The sequence below is a fragment of the Stegodyphus dumicola genome, chromosome 1 (assembly GCF_044657685.1).
Source record: "Stegodyphus dumicola isolate Sdum_Otavi_A_Nest chromosome 1, ASM4465768v1".
Taxonomy (NCBI): Eukaryota; Metazoa; Arthropoda; class Arachnida; order Araneae; family Eresidae; genus Stegodyphus; species Stegodyphus dumicola.
This window is the reverse complement of record NC_140768.1, coordinates 232,052,562-232,069,670: the sequence shown is the minus strand read 5'-3', so window position 1 is coordinate 232,069,670 and position 17,109 is coordinate 232,052,562. Positions and strand designations below refer to the sequence as shown.

The 17,109-nt window shown below is 32.8% G+C and overlaps 1 protein-coding gene across 2 annotated transcripts in view; it reads right to left on the bottom strand.

Moving 5' to 3' along the window:
* LOC118182789 (heterogeneous nuclear ribonucleoprotein D0-like) overlaps positions 1–9,408 on the bottom strand; it is a 30,791-nt gene extending 21,383 nt beyond the window's left edge. Inside the window, exons 1-3 of one of the 2 annotated variants that reach the window (XM_035352184.2) lie at positions 9,137–9,408; positions 3,064–3,104; positions 1,539–1,666 (exon numbers count right to left, since the gene is read on the bottom strand). In XM_035352184.2, the coding sequence (XP_035208075.1) occupies positions 1,539–1,666; positions 3,064–3,104; positions 9,137–9,315 (348 nt within the window). In that variant the 5' untranslated portion in view covers positions 9,316–9,408. The remainder of the gene's footprint in view (positions 1–1,538; positions 1,667–3,063; positions 3,105–9,136) is intronic. The other variant, XM_035352177.2, reaches the window with a different exon arrangement.
* Between the last annotated feature and the right edge of the window lie 7,701 nt (positions 9,409–17,109).

The following is a 17,109-nucleotide window of genomic DNA, read 5'->3' as shown; positions in this document are numbered from 1 at the left end:
ATGATTCCTAGTCATCTGAAGAAAATGTAAGTACTTTTATGTTATTAATTTTCAAATTAACATTATTTTTAAGTTATTTTATATAATAAATGTTGCAATTAATACAGAATGCATTATTTAACTGAATTGTAATATGTTTCATTTGTATGTCATTTAACTGCGACGCGCGTTCTCGTGTTAAATAATACTACATTGTTAACTATACACTGCTAAATGTCATTATCAACCTATTTATTTACTTCTATATGCTAAATATCTTATAACTTGACTTGTACACCACTAAAATCATGGATTCCATATGATAAATATCTTGCAACTTAACTTTAACAAAGAATGTCTAACAATGCATATTCTTTGATTATACACCGTTAAAATCATGGCCGATTAGTCGTTGGTGAGCTTGGCGAATAAATACACATCGACGCCAACGGATCCTTTGCGGAAGAAAACCCATTTTCACCTCTAAAAGGTAAAGAAATTCCATTTAGATCCGAAACGAATTTTCTTAAAAATGCATATTAGAATGGGAAGCACTTCCGCAGAGAACCCGGTAAATGTAAACATCGCCAACTTTGGCGATAATAGTTCAAACCTGGTGACCTATCGGATTCATCCTATTCACTTATTTGAAGGTTGCAACGATTCCTCTTAAGTTCATTTTGTTGAATTATCGCTGTCGTTCACATTTGGAGATTTATATTCTTTTTCTCTTATTTATTATTATTTTTTCTGATTTTCCACGTTATTTTTTCTGAATTTTTTAACAACGAATAGATAAATATTTTCGTATAATTAAAGAAGTTTTCGTTGATAGATGCAGGTTCTCGGCTCCAATTTTTATGGCGTAAAATTTTAACAAGATACTATATTGTTAATACTTTTTCTAACAATAACCTTTCCGTGGATGGCAGGTGTGACATAAATAATTAAATGGAAATAAAAAATATTATTGATTATCTAAGACGACAGAGTAGTTTGATGCATCCCCATGGTCATCAAAACTAGCAAACCACTGTTGATGTAAGGAATACAGTTCAAATAACTCTTGAAAAATAATAAAATGTATAAAGTTCTAGTTTTATTAACAATGCTACTAAAGAAAATTTGATTATTGTTGAAGGTTATTTGTATTGTCAAATATATTTTTAAAAAGACATGTTTATTTTCGTATATCACGTTTAACCGGTTAGTTTTACATCTGCATGCTTATTATCTGTGAATTTTTACTACCATATGCTTAATATATTGTTTTGTCTGCTAACTTGAATTTACATGCACTAAAAATCACGTTTACGGCTCATCCTGGATGAACCGCGAGCTTGGCGAGTAAAAATGCAACGGCGCCAACGGTTCTTTCCCGAAGCACCAACGGGTTCTCTGCGGATGAAAACCCTTAGAATGCATTAAAGTAATGCAGGAATACATGAACTGAAAGGTTTTTAAATAAAACTTTACAGGAAGGGTCAATTAAATATTCTGGAATTATAACCTTGCTTTTATATAACATGCTGATGCATACAATTATTAATATTACTTACAGAATCAACAGAATCCCGGCTAGCAAATGCAACAAAAGCGAAACCCCGAGATCGTCCACTAGAAGGATCTGTTTTGATGTTTACTTCGGTTACTTCCCCAAACTTGGAAAAGTATTCCTTTAAATCCTCTGAAATACATTTGTATAAGTACTAACTAGATCTAACTTTTCATCTTCCATAATCATATACAGTGGATGGACAAAAATATGGAAACACCTTGTGAAATGCATGTTTGAAAAGAAAGATTGATTTTAATGAAATATGTAGGTGGCGCTGGCATTTTTGACTACTGACGCCACCTATACAACTTCGTACATGTGCTAAACAGTTCAGTTGTTGTCGGAGTACTGTTACGTGAGGTCGTCATTGCATTATGTCAGAGTTAACAGACTTGTGCGGACAAAAGTGTGTCCTGAGTGATCGTGACAGACGATCATTAAGGGCAATTGTGACGAAAAATAAGAAGACCACAGCTGCAAAAGTTACTGCTGAAATGAATGTTGTGTTACCGAACCCTGTGAGTACCAAAACAATTAGAAGGGAGCTTCATAAACAGGGAATTGCTGGCCGTGGTGCAATTGAGAACCCACTCATCAGTGATGCTAATGCCCGTAACAGGAAAAGGTGGTGTTTTAAGTCATAAAGCCTGGACTATAGAGCAGTGCAAGCGAGTAATATGGTCTGACGAGTCTTCTTTCACATTGTTTCCCACTTCTGGCCGAGTTTACATCTGGAGAACGCCATCTCAAGCCTATAATACAGACTGCTTGTTGCCAAGAGTGAAACATAGCGAGGGTTCTGTTATGGTTTGGGCAGCTATATCGTCGTTCTCTGCTAGCCTCATGATAACTGTGTCAGGACACATGACTGCCAAGACTTATGTGAACATTTTGGCCGATCAAGTTCATCCCATGGTACAAACTTTTTGTTCCCTGATGGTGATGGTGTCTTCCAAGACGACAAAGCCCCTGTTCGCACAGCTCACATTGTCCAGGACTGGTTTTCTGAGCACGAGGATGAGTTGTCCCATCTTCCCTGGCCACCACAGTCACCAGACCTGAATATTATCGAACCTTTGTGGTCTACATTGAAACGGAAAGTGCGTTCTCGTTATCCACCGCCAACATCGTTATCTGAACTTGCCACCGTTTAACAGGAAGAATGGTATAATATTCCCTTGGCAAACATACAGGAACTGTATTTATCCATTCCGAGAAGACTGCAAGCTGTTTTTTGAATGCCAACGGGTTTCTTACATCATATTAAGCAAAGAAACATGTTTTTTTAAAGGTGTTTCCATATTTTTGTCCAACCCCTGTACATATATATACAACATCGCATTTATAAGCAAACTAAATTCTTAAATACACATTTAAATACACATTGCTGAAAAATGTTAACATATAAAATGTAAATACATTTCTAACATATTTCTTAAAAAAAATATTCAATAAGGTTAAAAAGATAAATACATACTCTAAAAATGACATACTTTCACATAAGATTACAAGAAACTAACACTTACTTTGGTTAGTATCTCTACTAATTCCACCAATAAAAAGTTTTCTGAAATGAAACAAAACATTCAAATTTTAAAATGGCACATTAGTTAAGTTTAACTTCTAACCCGAAAAACAATATTTATACAATAAAGTTGACTTCTCATTTTTTAAAATTGGAACAGCTTTAGTATTGGTCCTTTTGGCGATTTTTTTATTTGGCGACAAACTTCGGTCGCCAAGGTAGACCGGGTTTTGAAGATCGGAAAAAAATGGCGGATTGTCAACAAAACCCAATCTAGACTAAATAACAATCCAAAAAAATAAGCTCTTGATCAGAATAAACAGTCTTTCTCTAATTTTCAATATTTCTAGTACTGCTATGATAAATTCTTGAAACACTACTGTAAATGAATTTATGACAATTATTATGTTATGAGTAATGAAATTTACAAAATGTTAATATTTTTAATTACAAAATATAATGTATTAAACATTAATATTTTAAGTAGTTAGTTCATATTTATATTTTATTATATTAGTACTTAGCTAATGTTTTAAATTTACAAAAGGTTAATTTTTATGTTTATGAATAATGAAATTTACAAAAGGTTAATAAATGCAATTCAAACTAGTATATGTTTAGTTTCTTAGATTCTGTTACTATTAAAATAAAATAAAATATTTCAAAGTGAAGGAAATCAAATTCAATTATAATGGGCAAGTTTTGTACCAGTGTTAGAAATATTTTTTATTAAATATTGTAAATGGTGTGTACTTTTTAATCTCTCAATTTATTACAAGTAATTTATGATTATAATTTAAAAGCTAAAATTAAATTATCATAATGAGTAAATTTTGTAGCAATGGTAATAATACAACAATCATTGTAAATGATGATTTCTGTGAAAAATTCGTACAGTCATTGGAATCCACTAGTGGTAGAGTGATAGCCACCGAACAGTGGTAGTTCAGGCTGGCTATATGGGAGGTTTTAGTAGTTTTCCGTAGATGTAATGTGAATCTGAGCCAGTTTCTCTTAAAAAGTACTTTATAAAGGCATCCTTCTTCTGCTAGCCAGCACATGTATTTATTTTCTATTCATAATTCTCTCTTATTTCCTTATTTCTTAATTCTAAATTTTGCTTCTGAAGAGAAGAAGTGTTGCATCTATAGGTCGAAAAATATGGTCAATATGTTTGCAAAATCCTGTCAGTTTTGGAAAGCATTTAAATAAACTAAATAATTTGTATGTGATGCAAACAAAAATGCATTACACTATTTCATGTACTGAATAATTAATCAGGGAACAAAGTATATTGTAACGTTCCTTTATGCTTGGGATCTTTACTGTCAATTTCCTCCATCCGTTTTCTCACCAGAATCCAAATGAAGTTTTTATTTTGTAAAACAAACTGTGTTTTGCCTTTTGAGGCCACATTAATAGGTTGCTAGATAAGAAAAGATTTGTAGTCTTCAGCCTTGCATTATAATTGCTGATAGTTGAATTCCATGCCAGTTACGTTTTTAACCAACTTTGCATTAAATTGATTTGTGCAGCCTTTGGGCAACAAATTTATTTGAATTTAAATTTTACATTTGAACTTAATTGTTATCATAAGTTATCTTGCCACAAGTGGTTGACTGAGTCGTAAGCACAAAGTGTGCCTTCTGTTCTGTACATCTAAACTTTATAATAGAATAAAAGTATATCTTAACTTAATAAGAATATATCTAAACTTTATGATAATAACATTTAAAGACATTGAAATCAGTATCTAAGTGCTTGCCATGTAGTCAAATTTTTATATATAAATTGTACTCTTACTTTTATTATAGAGTTTTTATTACAAAAAATTCAGATTTCTGTTAGATAAAATGTTTAAGTAATGTAGAAGATTTGAATAAAATTTAAAATAAAATTTCGACTGTTATGTCAACATATACTATTATAAAAGTAATAATACTCAGTGAAGGTTATTCACATACAGCTGTTAGGTTGTAAGATTTACAAAATTTGAGAACTCTTAAATTATAAGCAACATATACCATAATCTAAGCAACATATTTTTTAGTCAGACAAATTATGAAAATGTTATAAAAGCAATAATGAAACCTGATTTTGGTCCTGATTTGAACCTATGAATTCATGCAATTACACATCCCTATAGTTCTAATATGAGGTAAATAAGTATTTTTATAGACCATGGTAATTTTGATCTCCTTAGCAAAGGAAACACCAAGAGTTTACCTCATGCTACTGAAAATGTGTTTTTTTTTTTTTCCCCTTGGGAGGGGTGGAGTTTATAATAATATGCAGAGTTGACATATGAAAAAATGTCAAGACTCATGTGATGTAATATTAAAAGCACCAGTTTTAACTATAAAAAATTTGGCTTCTTAAAAAATATTTTAAATGTTGTGCTTTCATAACACAAAAGTAAGAAAAACACACAATTTATCCCTCCTGCCATCAAAGCTCTGATACCTATCAAATTCGTTAAAGTTACGTGGACAGAAATGGTGGCATGTTTGAAGCTCAATATTTAGGGTTACCAAGGTTATAATTTTTCATTTATTGCTCCAAAATGTCGCCAAACAAATTTCTCGCCAAAAAGGACTAATACTAAAGCTGTGCTTTTAAATTTCCAAAATATGATAAATTGGAAACTGCCAATTTTATAATTTTAGTTATACTTTCTGACCCAAAAGAAATAATAACAGTATGAAGTCACGACTCTATAATCTCTACTCTGTTGGATTTCTTTGGGTCTATTTCATCAAACTAAGAGAATAAAGCAATCCCATTCTTGCACACTAACTTTGAAAGAACATGAACTGAAATAAGTAACATAAATAGCAAAAAGATAATTTTTCAGATATCTAATGCATTTTTAACAAAAGTGGTTAGTATTTATACTGCTTTTACCACTAATCCCCAGCAAAATACTTTAATGGTATATCTCTCATGCATCTTTCGGATCATCACAAAATATTTTTATATTAATCCTGTTTAAATACTGTACACATGGAATACTATGTAACACAAGTTTCTGAGACTCATCACTATAATTTATTTTCAGTATAAATAATTTATTTTGCAGAAGATTGTAGAACATTGTGTATGAAGACAAAATACACAAAAAAATCAAAGTTTGAATAGTTATTGAAATTCTGTTATTTCAGAGCATGTTTAACAGAAAAATTATTTTGTACTAATAAAGACAACTGAAAATTTGGTTACAATTTTTGAGGCATGCTTGCCTCAAAAATTGTAATTGCATAGTGGAAGGAATATTCGATTACCTAGGGTGATAGTATGATTGTTATATTTGTTTGTAATGACTGCAATAGATGTAACCTGTTTTTAAATGGAATATTTGCTAATCTATGGTGGTGGTACATATACGCTAATAGCCATAATGAAATAAATACACTTTTACCCCTTACAAAATACTGAAGGAAAAAATTTTAATGTTGTGAACTTTTTTGTAATTAAAACATACTTTCTGTTAGACAGCACAACTTTAAATGATTTTAGTTTTCTGATGTACTCAGAAATATTAATATATACAATACCATCTATAATCAGTCTGATTATCAGTTCAAGCCCTGAACCCGATTTCAACTCGCGCATCATTTGAGGTCAAAAACTGTTTCACTCAAAACAATTGAAACACCTCTACATCTGTATTTTAGTTGGAATGGATTCCCTTTCCCCATTGCAACTAGAATGCTACAGCAATAGCAATAACCTACTTAAGAACTTGCACTTTCACTGTGTGCAGTATTCCCCTTGGGACAGGATAGCAACTTCGGGCATCAATAGCTAAATACTAAAGCTACACAAAGGAGAAGGAAGGTGTGCTCATATAATGGAACTACTTTTAGTCACTTCCAGAGAATGACTGGCATGTCATTTAACAACTCCTGAAAGCAATGAGACATGCACTAACACGTGATGGAAAGCACCAGGTAGAAAATTATTCAGGCGTTCGGGCAACCTGCTGATGTCTGAATGATCAGGTGTTTTGGGCAACTTCGATGTGAAGGAGTTAAGGGATGTTCCAGACTGATTTTAAAGTCTTAGCTGTGGTTTATAATACACTAGGTGTACCCGCCCGGCGTTGCCAGTCCATTTAGAAAATGCAGATAAGTGAATAGCGCAGGAATAGTAGTGTAGGACATGTAGACTGTCTCTCTCTCTCCCCCCCCACAAGCTACAAAAAAGAAATGAATTGTAATTAATCGATTTAATGTATCGTCAAAACAGCAAACTAACGCTAGAATAAAGAAATCAATTGTTACAATCGAACGTTATTTGAAAACAAATAATAATATCAGTGAGTCAAAAAAAACATGATTAATTAATTATAAATAATTTTTTTTAAATTTTTCTAATTCAAAAATCGAAAATCGGGCTTCGAGGTCTGGTGGCCAGCCCCTTTGTGCTTCCGTATAAAAAATTCCAGGTCCCTGCGTGCAATAGATTTGGCTGGAGAGCTCGGTCAGACAGACACATTACACTTGCTTTTATTATTATAAGATAGATACGTACCAGGTATATTTTATTTCTTATTAAGTTCTTTCTTGGAAGGAGGTATATTCAGAAATTGATATATGGATCAATGGTAATGTGTTTTTTCCCAAGCTCTGTCATTTAACCATATCTCACGAATACCAGAGGTTCGTTTAGGAACAAAAGCACCATGAGCAAGATTCGAACTCATTACTTCAGATGTTTCATAAAAGATTAGATTTTATTAAGGTTCAACTTAGATTAGTGATTGTAATTCATGATACACTTTGATGTGGTCTTGGCCGTTATTGTTTTACTTTTACACTCACGTGTTAATGACCAAGATATGACTATACTTTTAGCATTAATGACGAAAAAGTTATGTTGGCAATGAATCATAACTATCAAGATTAGTTACACAAGATTTTTAACAACTTGAAGTTTATAAATTTCTTTTGCTTTATGGAGAAGTCTTTAATTTAGAAGACAAACTGTGTATAACTTATATGTAGAAGTTTTAGTTCTTGCTTACTTTATAATGTTCTTTACCTTTTTTATTTGGAAAACAATGATTTGCTGGAAAATATAAAACTGTACTGAAAATGTTGCAAAGAAAAATTAGAGCTAAAAAAGTACAGTGGCATAGAAATGTCATTAATTCATATTCTATCAATATGTTCTTTTTAGGGATAGCATGATTCCATAATTCCTTGTCACAATATGACAAGTCGTCTACTACCTCTCAGATTACACAAAACTTAAATAACATATTTCAAAAAAGTAAAGGAACAGTTTTCAAAAATTTTAACAAAATTTGTTCAAATAATAGACAAGAGAAGTTTTAGAGATCAGAAATTTTGCTTTATTTCTGACAATGGCCTTCTACACAAACTTCTACGTAAGCTTACCTTAAGCAACTTTGGCACAAATTTTATCATTAAAAAATACAAATGCATCTTTTTACCTGAGGATTCACAACATACTATAAACATAACAATTACATGCCCGTTGTCTATAAAGAATACTTTTATAAAGGAAAGGGTTCTTCATAATGACAGCAAACAATGCATCCAAAAAATTAATGTCACAATGAAGGCTATCCTATACACAAGTTAACGAATTTACTTGTAGAAAAGCTTATGATGACTGCTAACATTTCAATATGAAATTATATCAAGAACGTAGACTTGTTTTTATCTTTTTGCTTTTTTTTTAATAAAATATTTCGTGCAAAAAAAATGTCATCAATAACGCGGGAAGATGCACAACGGCAGTAAAAATTTCACAAATAAAAAAAATTAAGCCAATGTGAAAGAATAATTAACTTAAAGTATTATCTGAGAATGAGAATAAAATCTTATTTTACACTAAACATGCGATCACTTTAGATAGAAATCTAGCGACCTCACTTTTTTTTCACGCCGCCATTTGCGAACCAGATACCGGTCGACAATGCCTGAAAAGGACGCCCGATAAAATTTCCATCATTGTAATGCATTTAAACCTTTAATATTTCGTTACTTAAAATTACACGATTTTCTGAATGATACTTTAAAATAAATTTCTATAGTTCAACTTACTTATCTTCTTCAGAAGAGGATTTACTAGACGATGCGGTATCTCCACCTGCACCGCCTTGGTCTTCCACGTCGCCATTAGACTGCGTTTGTTGTTGTCCTTCATTAAAATCAGTCCCATATTCAGCATAATTTTGATCTTCAGACGTAAAATTGTCTTCGTATTGCTGTTGGTCTTCCATTGTGATAACTAAAAATGAGGTCTCTTTTGACACTAAACACTAGTAAGATATTGCTAGACACAAGACCAAAAAAGCAGTAACCTCAGTAATTGCCATTCGAGACATAACAAGTTTACATGCGGGCTCTAGAAAAATTTGAATTAAAATAATTTTACAAACACCTAGTTAAAAACAGAAGAGAAATATTGAAAGCAGTTTCATTAATTATTATATAACCAAAAAAAATAACTCGCGATGCTTATAAAAGTCTGAAACTATAATTTTAGTTAAAATAATTTTTTTAGAAATAAGAAAACTATTTCAGTACCCATCCCTTTTTCTAGGACTTCGCGGCTCTATATTTTTCAAACAGACACGCATTAAAAAAAATCAAAACTAAACTAATCACTCTTACAACAACAAAAAAAAAAAAAAAAAAAAAAAAAAAAAAAAAAAAAAAAAAAATCAAAAAAAAATCAAAACTAAACTAATCATTCTTACAACAAGAAAGGCAGTTTGGGGAAAATGTCAAAATTTAAGACTTACGCATGGACATGACGCTGTAAAACTTGATTTTAGTTGGCAACAGGTGTGAAGACCAGTTTACATTAAATGCGTGGTCAAGAAATTCAGCAAATACTTTTTTATGTAGCTCCGTGTTGGGCCACCGCGCCAAAATATTATCGTCGCAAGATCATCGTTATAGATAATAAAATCCTTAGAAGCCTAACAAATTCACCGTGGTTGGTCAGAAAACAACAAATACATCAGGATTTAAAAATTCCTCATGCCCACAATTATTTACTGATGACCGCGCGTAATTTCTTCAGAAGTGTACAAAATTCAGAACATCATCATATAGCAAAACTCACAAACTATGATCCAACAATTGTGCATCCACTCAAGCTTCCTCGTACTATTCATCATAACCCTGCATATTAAACTTCGCCAACGCAGAACAAAAGTGCAATAACCTCGTTTTTCTCACTGCTCATAGTTAACAAATCTCATCAAAGCAACATATATTAGACTGAAGACTACGATTTAACTGGCAAAGTATTAAGACTCTTATTTTGAATTCTCCAAAGCGGGAATAGGACTTTGTTGTGCCATACTTCAACCCATAATAATACTCATTACTACCAACGCATTCTCATTATTCTAGTATTAGCGAATTTAATAATTTTCATGTCCTCATCGCAATAATACAATTGCTTGATATATAATTCACTTCATATATGTTTATTAAGTTTCTGTCGCGAACGACGCATGCTCCGCTCTTGGGGAACGGATCGAGCCACCAGACCGACGAGAATCGAAAAAGAAAGTTTGTTTTTTTAGAACTGGCAACGAACAGTGTACGCTTTTTAGAACAGTGACTCTGTAGAATAATGACGCTGTAAAACAATGACGCTGTGTAGAAGAATAACGCTAAACAGTTAGAAGTGTTTTAATGTTGTAATGATTTAGATATTGTTCCTATTTTGTGTGAAATGTCAAAAATAAAGTAATTCGTGCAAAATAGTGTCAATTTTAGATGCGTTTTGCAAGCAAATCGGATAGTCTACCAAAGCGGTGGACCAGAATCGAGGAACGCGGATCATGAAGTTAAGCAACCTTTCTTCATTTGCTTATCCAGAATTTTGAATGATCTGTTTTTACTGAAATGATATATTAATGACGCCCGAACAGGGACAGCCGAAGTAAACTATATTGAAGGGAAAGATTTAGGAATGTTTTAAAAATGTCTCCTCTTAATTTGAGAAGTTTATTTATGATTTGAGAATACTGATTTGTAATTTGAAATATTTAAACATGTTTACTAAAATAGAAGAATTAAAGAGAAGGCGAACTGTAGTTAGGAGTATGACAACAAAGGTACTAAATAATTGTAAAAAATACCTCCAAGAAACAGAACACGATTTGTGTATTCTTAATGAAAATATTGATTTATTAGATTCAATATATAACAGCCTAAAAGAATTAGGTAAACAAATACAAGAATTAATTGTGGCTACTGAATATGAATCGGAATTTCAAACTTGTGAAGTTTATTCCAAGAAAATAATTTCCGTGAAATCAAAATTAACGTTTATGATAAAAGAGAAAAGGAAACCTGAAATTCCTGTTTCGAATACAATTGGTGATATTATGAATGATATTTCAAATAGTTCTGTTTCTCATTCAAAAATTAAAGTGCCCAAATTATCGATTAATAAATTTAAAGGCGATCCTGTTAATTGGTTATCATTTTGGAACGAGTTTGACAATGCGATAGATCAGAATAGTGATTTAACAGCTACAGACAAATTTAATTATTAAATTTAATTTTTTATCAGGTGTTGCTTGTAATGCTGTTAGTGGTTTTGAATTATCAAGTGAAAATTATTTTCCCGCAATCGAATTACTTAAAACACGTTTTAGTCGAACAGATTTAATTATAAATGCACATATGGGAAAACTGTTAAATTTAGAACCTGTTAGGAATGCTAAAAATATATTTGCATTACGTAAGTTGTATGATGATATCGAAATACAGATAAGAAGTTTGAAATCACTTAATGTAACTTCTGGCACATATGGCATGTTATTGACACCAGTTTTATTAAAATTAACTCTGAATGAATTGAATCTCGATTTCCAAAGAAAAGGGAAATCTGAAAATAATTTCGATGCAAACGAATTATTAGAGTTCTTAAAAACGGAAATTGAATGCCGCGAATCTATGCTACAAATTCAAGTGTGTGTGTGTGTGATTATGGCAAAGCCTCGAGGGCTATCTGCCTAAGGAGAGGGATGCCTTCGTGGAGGTCTTTCTAAGGGAAACTGGCTCGTATACACGTTACACATGGCAAAAACCACGAAAACGCCCATGCAGCCAGCCCGTTCGCGGGATTCGAACCTCGGACCGAACTACCAGTGTTCAGCGACTTTACCGCTCGGCCGCTTGTGGGCCTACAAATTCAAGATAAAGTAAACAATCAGAATTCGAGCCTAAAGAAAAAAGAATAAATAAAATTTCTATTCAAACAACTGCTGTGTTAAAGGTTTCAATTAACAGCTGCCTATTTTGCGAGGATTCAGAAAAGGAAAACATACTTCCAATGCTTGCTCGAAGTCTGTAGCAGACAGAAAGGCGTCACTTCGAAAACTCGTAATATGTTATGCCTTAAAAGGGGTAACCATTTGGCGAAAAATTGCTTTTCGAAGATAAAGTGTGATTCATGTGGTTTGGAAACACAATAGTTTAATCTGTGACAGAAATGGTTTAGATGAGAAAAAAATCAAATAAGAAGGATCTCAATTTAACGAACAAAACATGTTTAGAGAAAGTTTTATTACAAACTTTACTAGTAAATGTTCGTGGAAATGGTCTAGAAAAATACTGCCGGTGCTTAATTGATTCTGGAAGTCAACGAAGCTATGTATCTAAATTTTTAGCTAATGCTATGCAGTACGAATGTATTAACGAAAGCAGTGTGATTCATAGTCTGTTCGGAAGAACCGAAGTGGTTGAAACTCATAAACAGTTCATTGTATGTTTAAGTAATATTAAGAACGATTATCAGTGTAACTTTAAAGCTTTTGATCAAGGGAAAATTTGTTCTGATATTCCACAATTAAACATCAAGCCTTATTTAAATGAGTTAAGGACCCATAATATATTTTTAAATGATGTTGAAGGTGTGTATAAAAAATTGCTGTTCAAGCATTCTCCTTCTGAAATTCATATCCTCATAGGCGCGGACATAGCGGGAAAATTGCTTTCAGGGAAAATATGGAGTAATTAAAGAAGTTAAAATGTGAATTAGTTTGCATTGAAACTTATTTAGGCTGGAGTATCATGGAGAAAATTCCAATAGAAATGGAAAATAAATATGATTGTTCTTATGCATTTTCTATGTTAGTATGAGATAGTAAAATTTCTGATTTATGGAAACTTGATACTCTTGGGATATTAGATCCTTCAGAAAGTCAAACAAAAAAGGAATTAGGAAAACAAACAATGACACATTTTCTTTCTAATGTGAAAAGAGATGAAGAGGGAAGGTTTCAAGTTTGTTTACCTTGGATTGAAAAATCATTCCCCATTTCCAAACTATCGGAAAATACCAGAAAAAAAGGTGCACTGTGAAGAATTTAAAGGATGGGGGGATTTTTAAAAGGTTATGACGCAATTTTTAAATCTTGGGAAAATGCAAAAATAATAGAGATTGTTTCTGAGGAAGAAGTTAATAACCCCTCTCATTATTTACCACACCGAGCTGTTATTCGAATGAATTCCACCACGACAAAAATAAGACCGGTTTTCGATGGATCCGTAAGAACTAAAGGATCACCTTCCATAAATGACTGTTTGAAAAGGGTCCAAATTTGATTGACACTGTTCCAGCTATAATAAATAGATTTCGACTGAGAAAAATTGGCGTAAGCGCTGATATTAAGAAGGCTTTTCTGCAGATAGGACTTCGTCCTAAAGACAGAGATTATTTAACATTTTTATGGTGGGAACAGGGAAATTCTGAGAGTTCGAAAATGTGCAGGCATAGAAGAGTGGTCTTTGGAATAACCAGCAGTCCATTTCTCTTAAATGCAACACTAACAAAATTAATGAATGAAGTACCAGAAAATTATCGTGCGAGTGCTAGTAAATTTGTAGAATCCTAGTACGTTGATAATTTAGTTACAAGTGTGAATAATGAATCAGAATTAAAGAAGTTAAAAAATGATGCAACTGAAATTTTGGAAAGTGCTAAATTTGAATTACAAGAGTGGGCACATAACTATTCTCGAAATGAAAGAGATGTCTTTGTTGTTGAACCCATTTTAGAACAGTCGGAGTTTAAATTAAATGAGAATGAGTTTTTAGATGACCCTTGCGAAGCTAAAACGCATTTCGGGATTTGCATGATGACACATTAAGTTGTGATATTAAGGGATTAATTGAATCTAAAAATAAATCTGTTACTTAAAGAACAATTTTGTCTGAAATTCATAAAATTTATGACCCTGTTAGGTCATAAATTTTATTATCTGCTCTATAATTTTAATTCCTAAAATTCTGTTACAAAACTGCTGGGAATTAAAAGAAACTTGGGATGAAGCTCTTCCTGAAGAAATTCATAGGAAATACATAAAATGGAAAAATGATGCAAATCGTTTAACAGAAATAAAAATTCCTCGACAGAGGATGCTTAATATTGATTCTAAATTGAAATTATCCTTTCATTTATTTTGTAATGCATCCCGAATGGCATATGCAACCTGCGTTCATTTAAGAAATGAAACTGAAGTTTCTTGTAATTTAGTTCAAGCACGATCTAAAGTTGCTCCTCTAAAACCCACATCAATTTGCAGACTAGAATTATTAGCTTGTGTTATTGGTGCAAGATTAAAGAAATCTATAAAACAAGATTTGTAGGAGGAAAATATACCGACGTTTTATTGGACAGATTCGAGGAACACATTGTACTGGATTAAGAATGAAGAAAATTGAGGTGTATTTGTTATGAATAGAGTAAAAGAAATTCGAGCTCTTACTAATCCTGATACATGGAATTAAGTTCCTGGAAACTTGAATCCTGCAGATATTCCGTCAAAAGGAGGTTCTGTTGAAACTATTAAAGGCTAAAGAATAAAGGCATGAAGGTACAGCATGGTTGAAATTGAAATCAGACTGTTGCCTACTTCTGATATTTCTCCTGACAAAGATATGATTGATCGAGAAAGTAGGAAAACAGTTGTATCCTCGTTAACAAATGTAGATGAAGAATTTTTGCATTTTTCACGAATTTCTTCTTTTGAGAAAATAACTAGAGTTACAGCCTGGGTAAAAAGCTATATTGACAACTGTAGAGATAAAAATATAACAACGTGAAAGAACTTAGAAATCAAATAATTGAATGCAGCTGAAGTCCTTGTTTGGAAAATTGTGCAAAGGGTGTCCTTTAAAACAGAAAAGGATAAACGCTTACGACATTTAAAACTATTTGTTGATCCTTTTAAGTCAAGAATATTAATGAGAATATTAATGAGAAAATTTTAAAACACCTATAATCCTACCTCCTGAACATGCAGTTGTCTCTAAACTGATTATGAGTTTTCCCTTAGAAATTCCTCCACGAAGGCATCCCTCCCCTTAGGCAGATAACCCTCGAGGTTTTGCTGTAATTAAATAACCTAACCTAATCTAACCTAAACTGATTATGGAAAAATATAAACAACAAATGCATTGCGGAACTCAGACTTTAATCACAATGCTACGTGAAAATTTTTGGATTTTGAAAAGTCGTAAAACTATTCGTAAAGTGTTGAAAAACTGCATTAAATGTAGATTTCCTTCGAGGCCCACCACGGCACAATCCTCACCTTTGCCAAAAGACCGTGTTGAAGATTCTTCTGTTTTTGAAGTGACAGGTATCGACTTAGCCTGGCCCTTTGTTTTTAAAAAATGGGTCGAAAACGTGGATCGTTTTATTTACATGTGCCGTATACAGGGTAATTCATCTCAAACTTTTAACGTCTTTGTCAACAGATAACTTTTTATTGGCTTTCCGGCGTTTTATTGCTTGCCGAGGAAGACCTGAAATTGTATACACTGATAACGGTAGTAATTTTGTTGGTACAAATTCGCTCTTAAAAATGATTGACTGGGATAAAATTATTAAGAATCATGTTGTCAACCGAATTAAATGGAAATTTATCCCACCAGCTTCTCCCTGGTGGGGTGGATTTTGGGAAAGAATGATTGGCTTGATGATAAACATACTCAGAAAAGTTTTAGATAATACCTCACTGAAATATGAAGAACTCTCTACGATTCTCTGTGATTGCGAAAATATTTGAAATTGCAGACCATTAACTTATATTTCCGAGAACTTGGAACTGGAACACTTGACATCTGCAATGTTTTTTCGTGATCTAAAAGAAAGTGGCGTTCCAGATCTAGACACTATTGATGCCAAATACTTACGAAAGAGGTGTGCATGCCAGATGAAGGTCAGAGAAGTTCCAAGAAAACGGTTCAGAACTGAATATTTAGGACAACTGAAAACCATATTGTTACGGATTTGGTATTTAAATAGCTAATGTTAGTTGAATTATAAATTAAATTGTTATATTTCTCGTGCAGCGCAGCGCGTGGCGAATATTAAAGGAAAGCTAAGACGTAAAAATTAAAAATACAAGAGCACGTGCATTTAACATTTAATTAATAAATACCTCTTTTTGATTTCTAGAAAGTTCCAGAAAATTCTCGCGCGAGATTTAAAATCTTATAAAAGGAGGAAAATCTCTCAATTCATTTAAGGCCCGTCTACATGTAGCGATTTTCTCGGCCGACTTATCTGGAGACAACATCTGGCATAGCTCGCCTGTCCACACAGAACGCTTTTCTCGTTAGTAGAGGAATTCACTTAAGGCCAGTTTACATCTGTCAAAGCTGCTCGTAGCGAGCCGCTCGTCCGGGCGTTTCGAACCGAGTGAACGGACCTGTACTCTGATAGATTGTTTACACCAATCAGAGTGGACTGACAACTCGCCTCCGTTTGTTTACGAAATGATACCGACGTCGCAGCTGCAGGAAAGAATATGCATTGAACATACATAGATGTTCTTAGGCTGCAGTGCTTGAAGTCTGCGAAGCGGTTTCAAACGAATTAATTTCTGCTCTTGGGAGGAAAAAAAAAAGGAAGAAAAAAAAAATGGGTACGTCATTGGGTAGCTTGCCGCGATGAATTAGGAGTATCAAATGAACTATTAAATGAATTTCGGACGAAAATGTCCAAAGTTACAAAAACGTTATTGCATATCAGA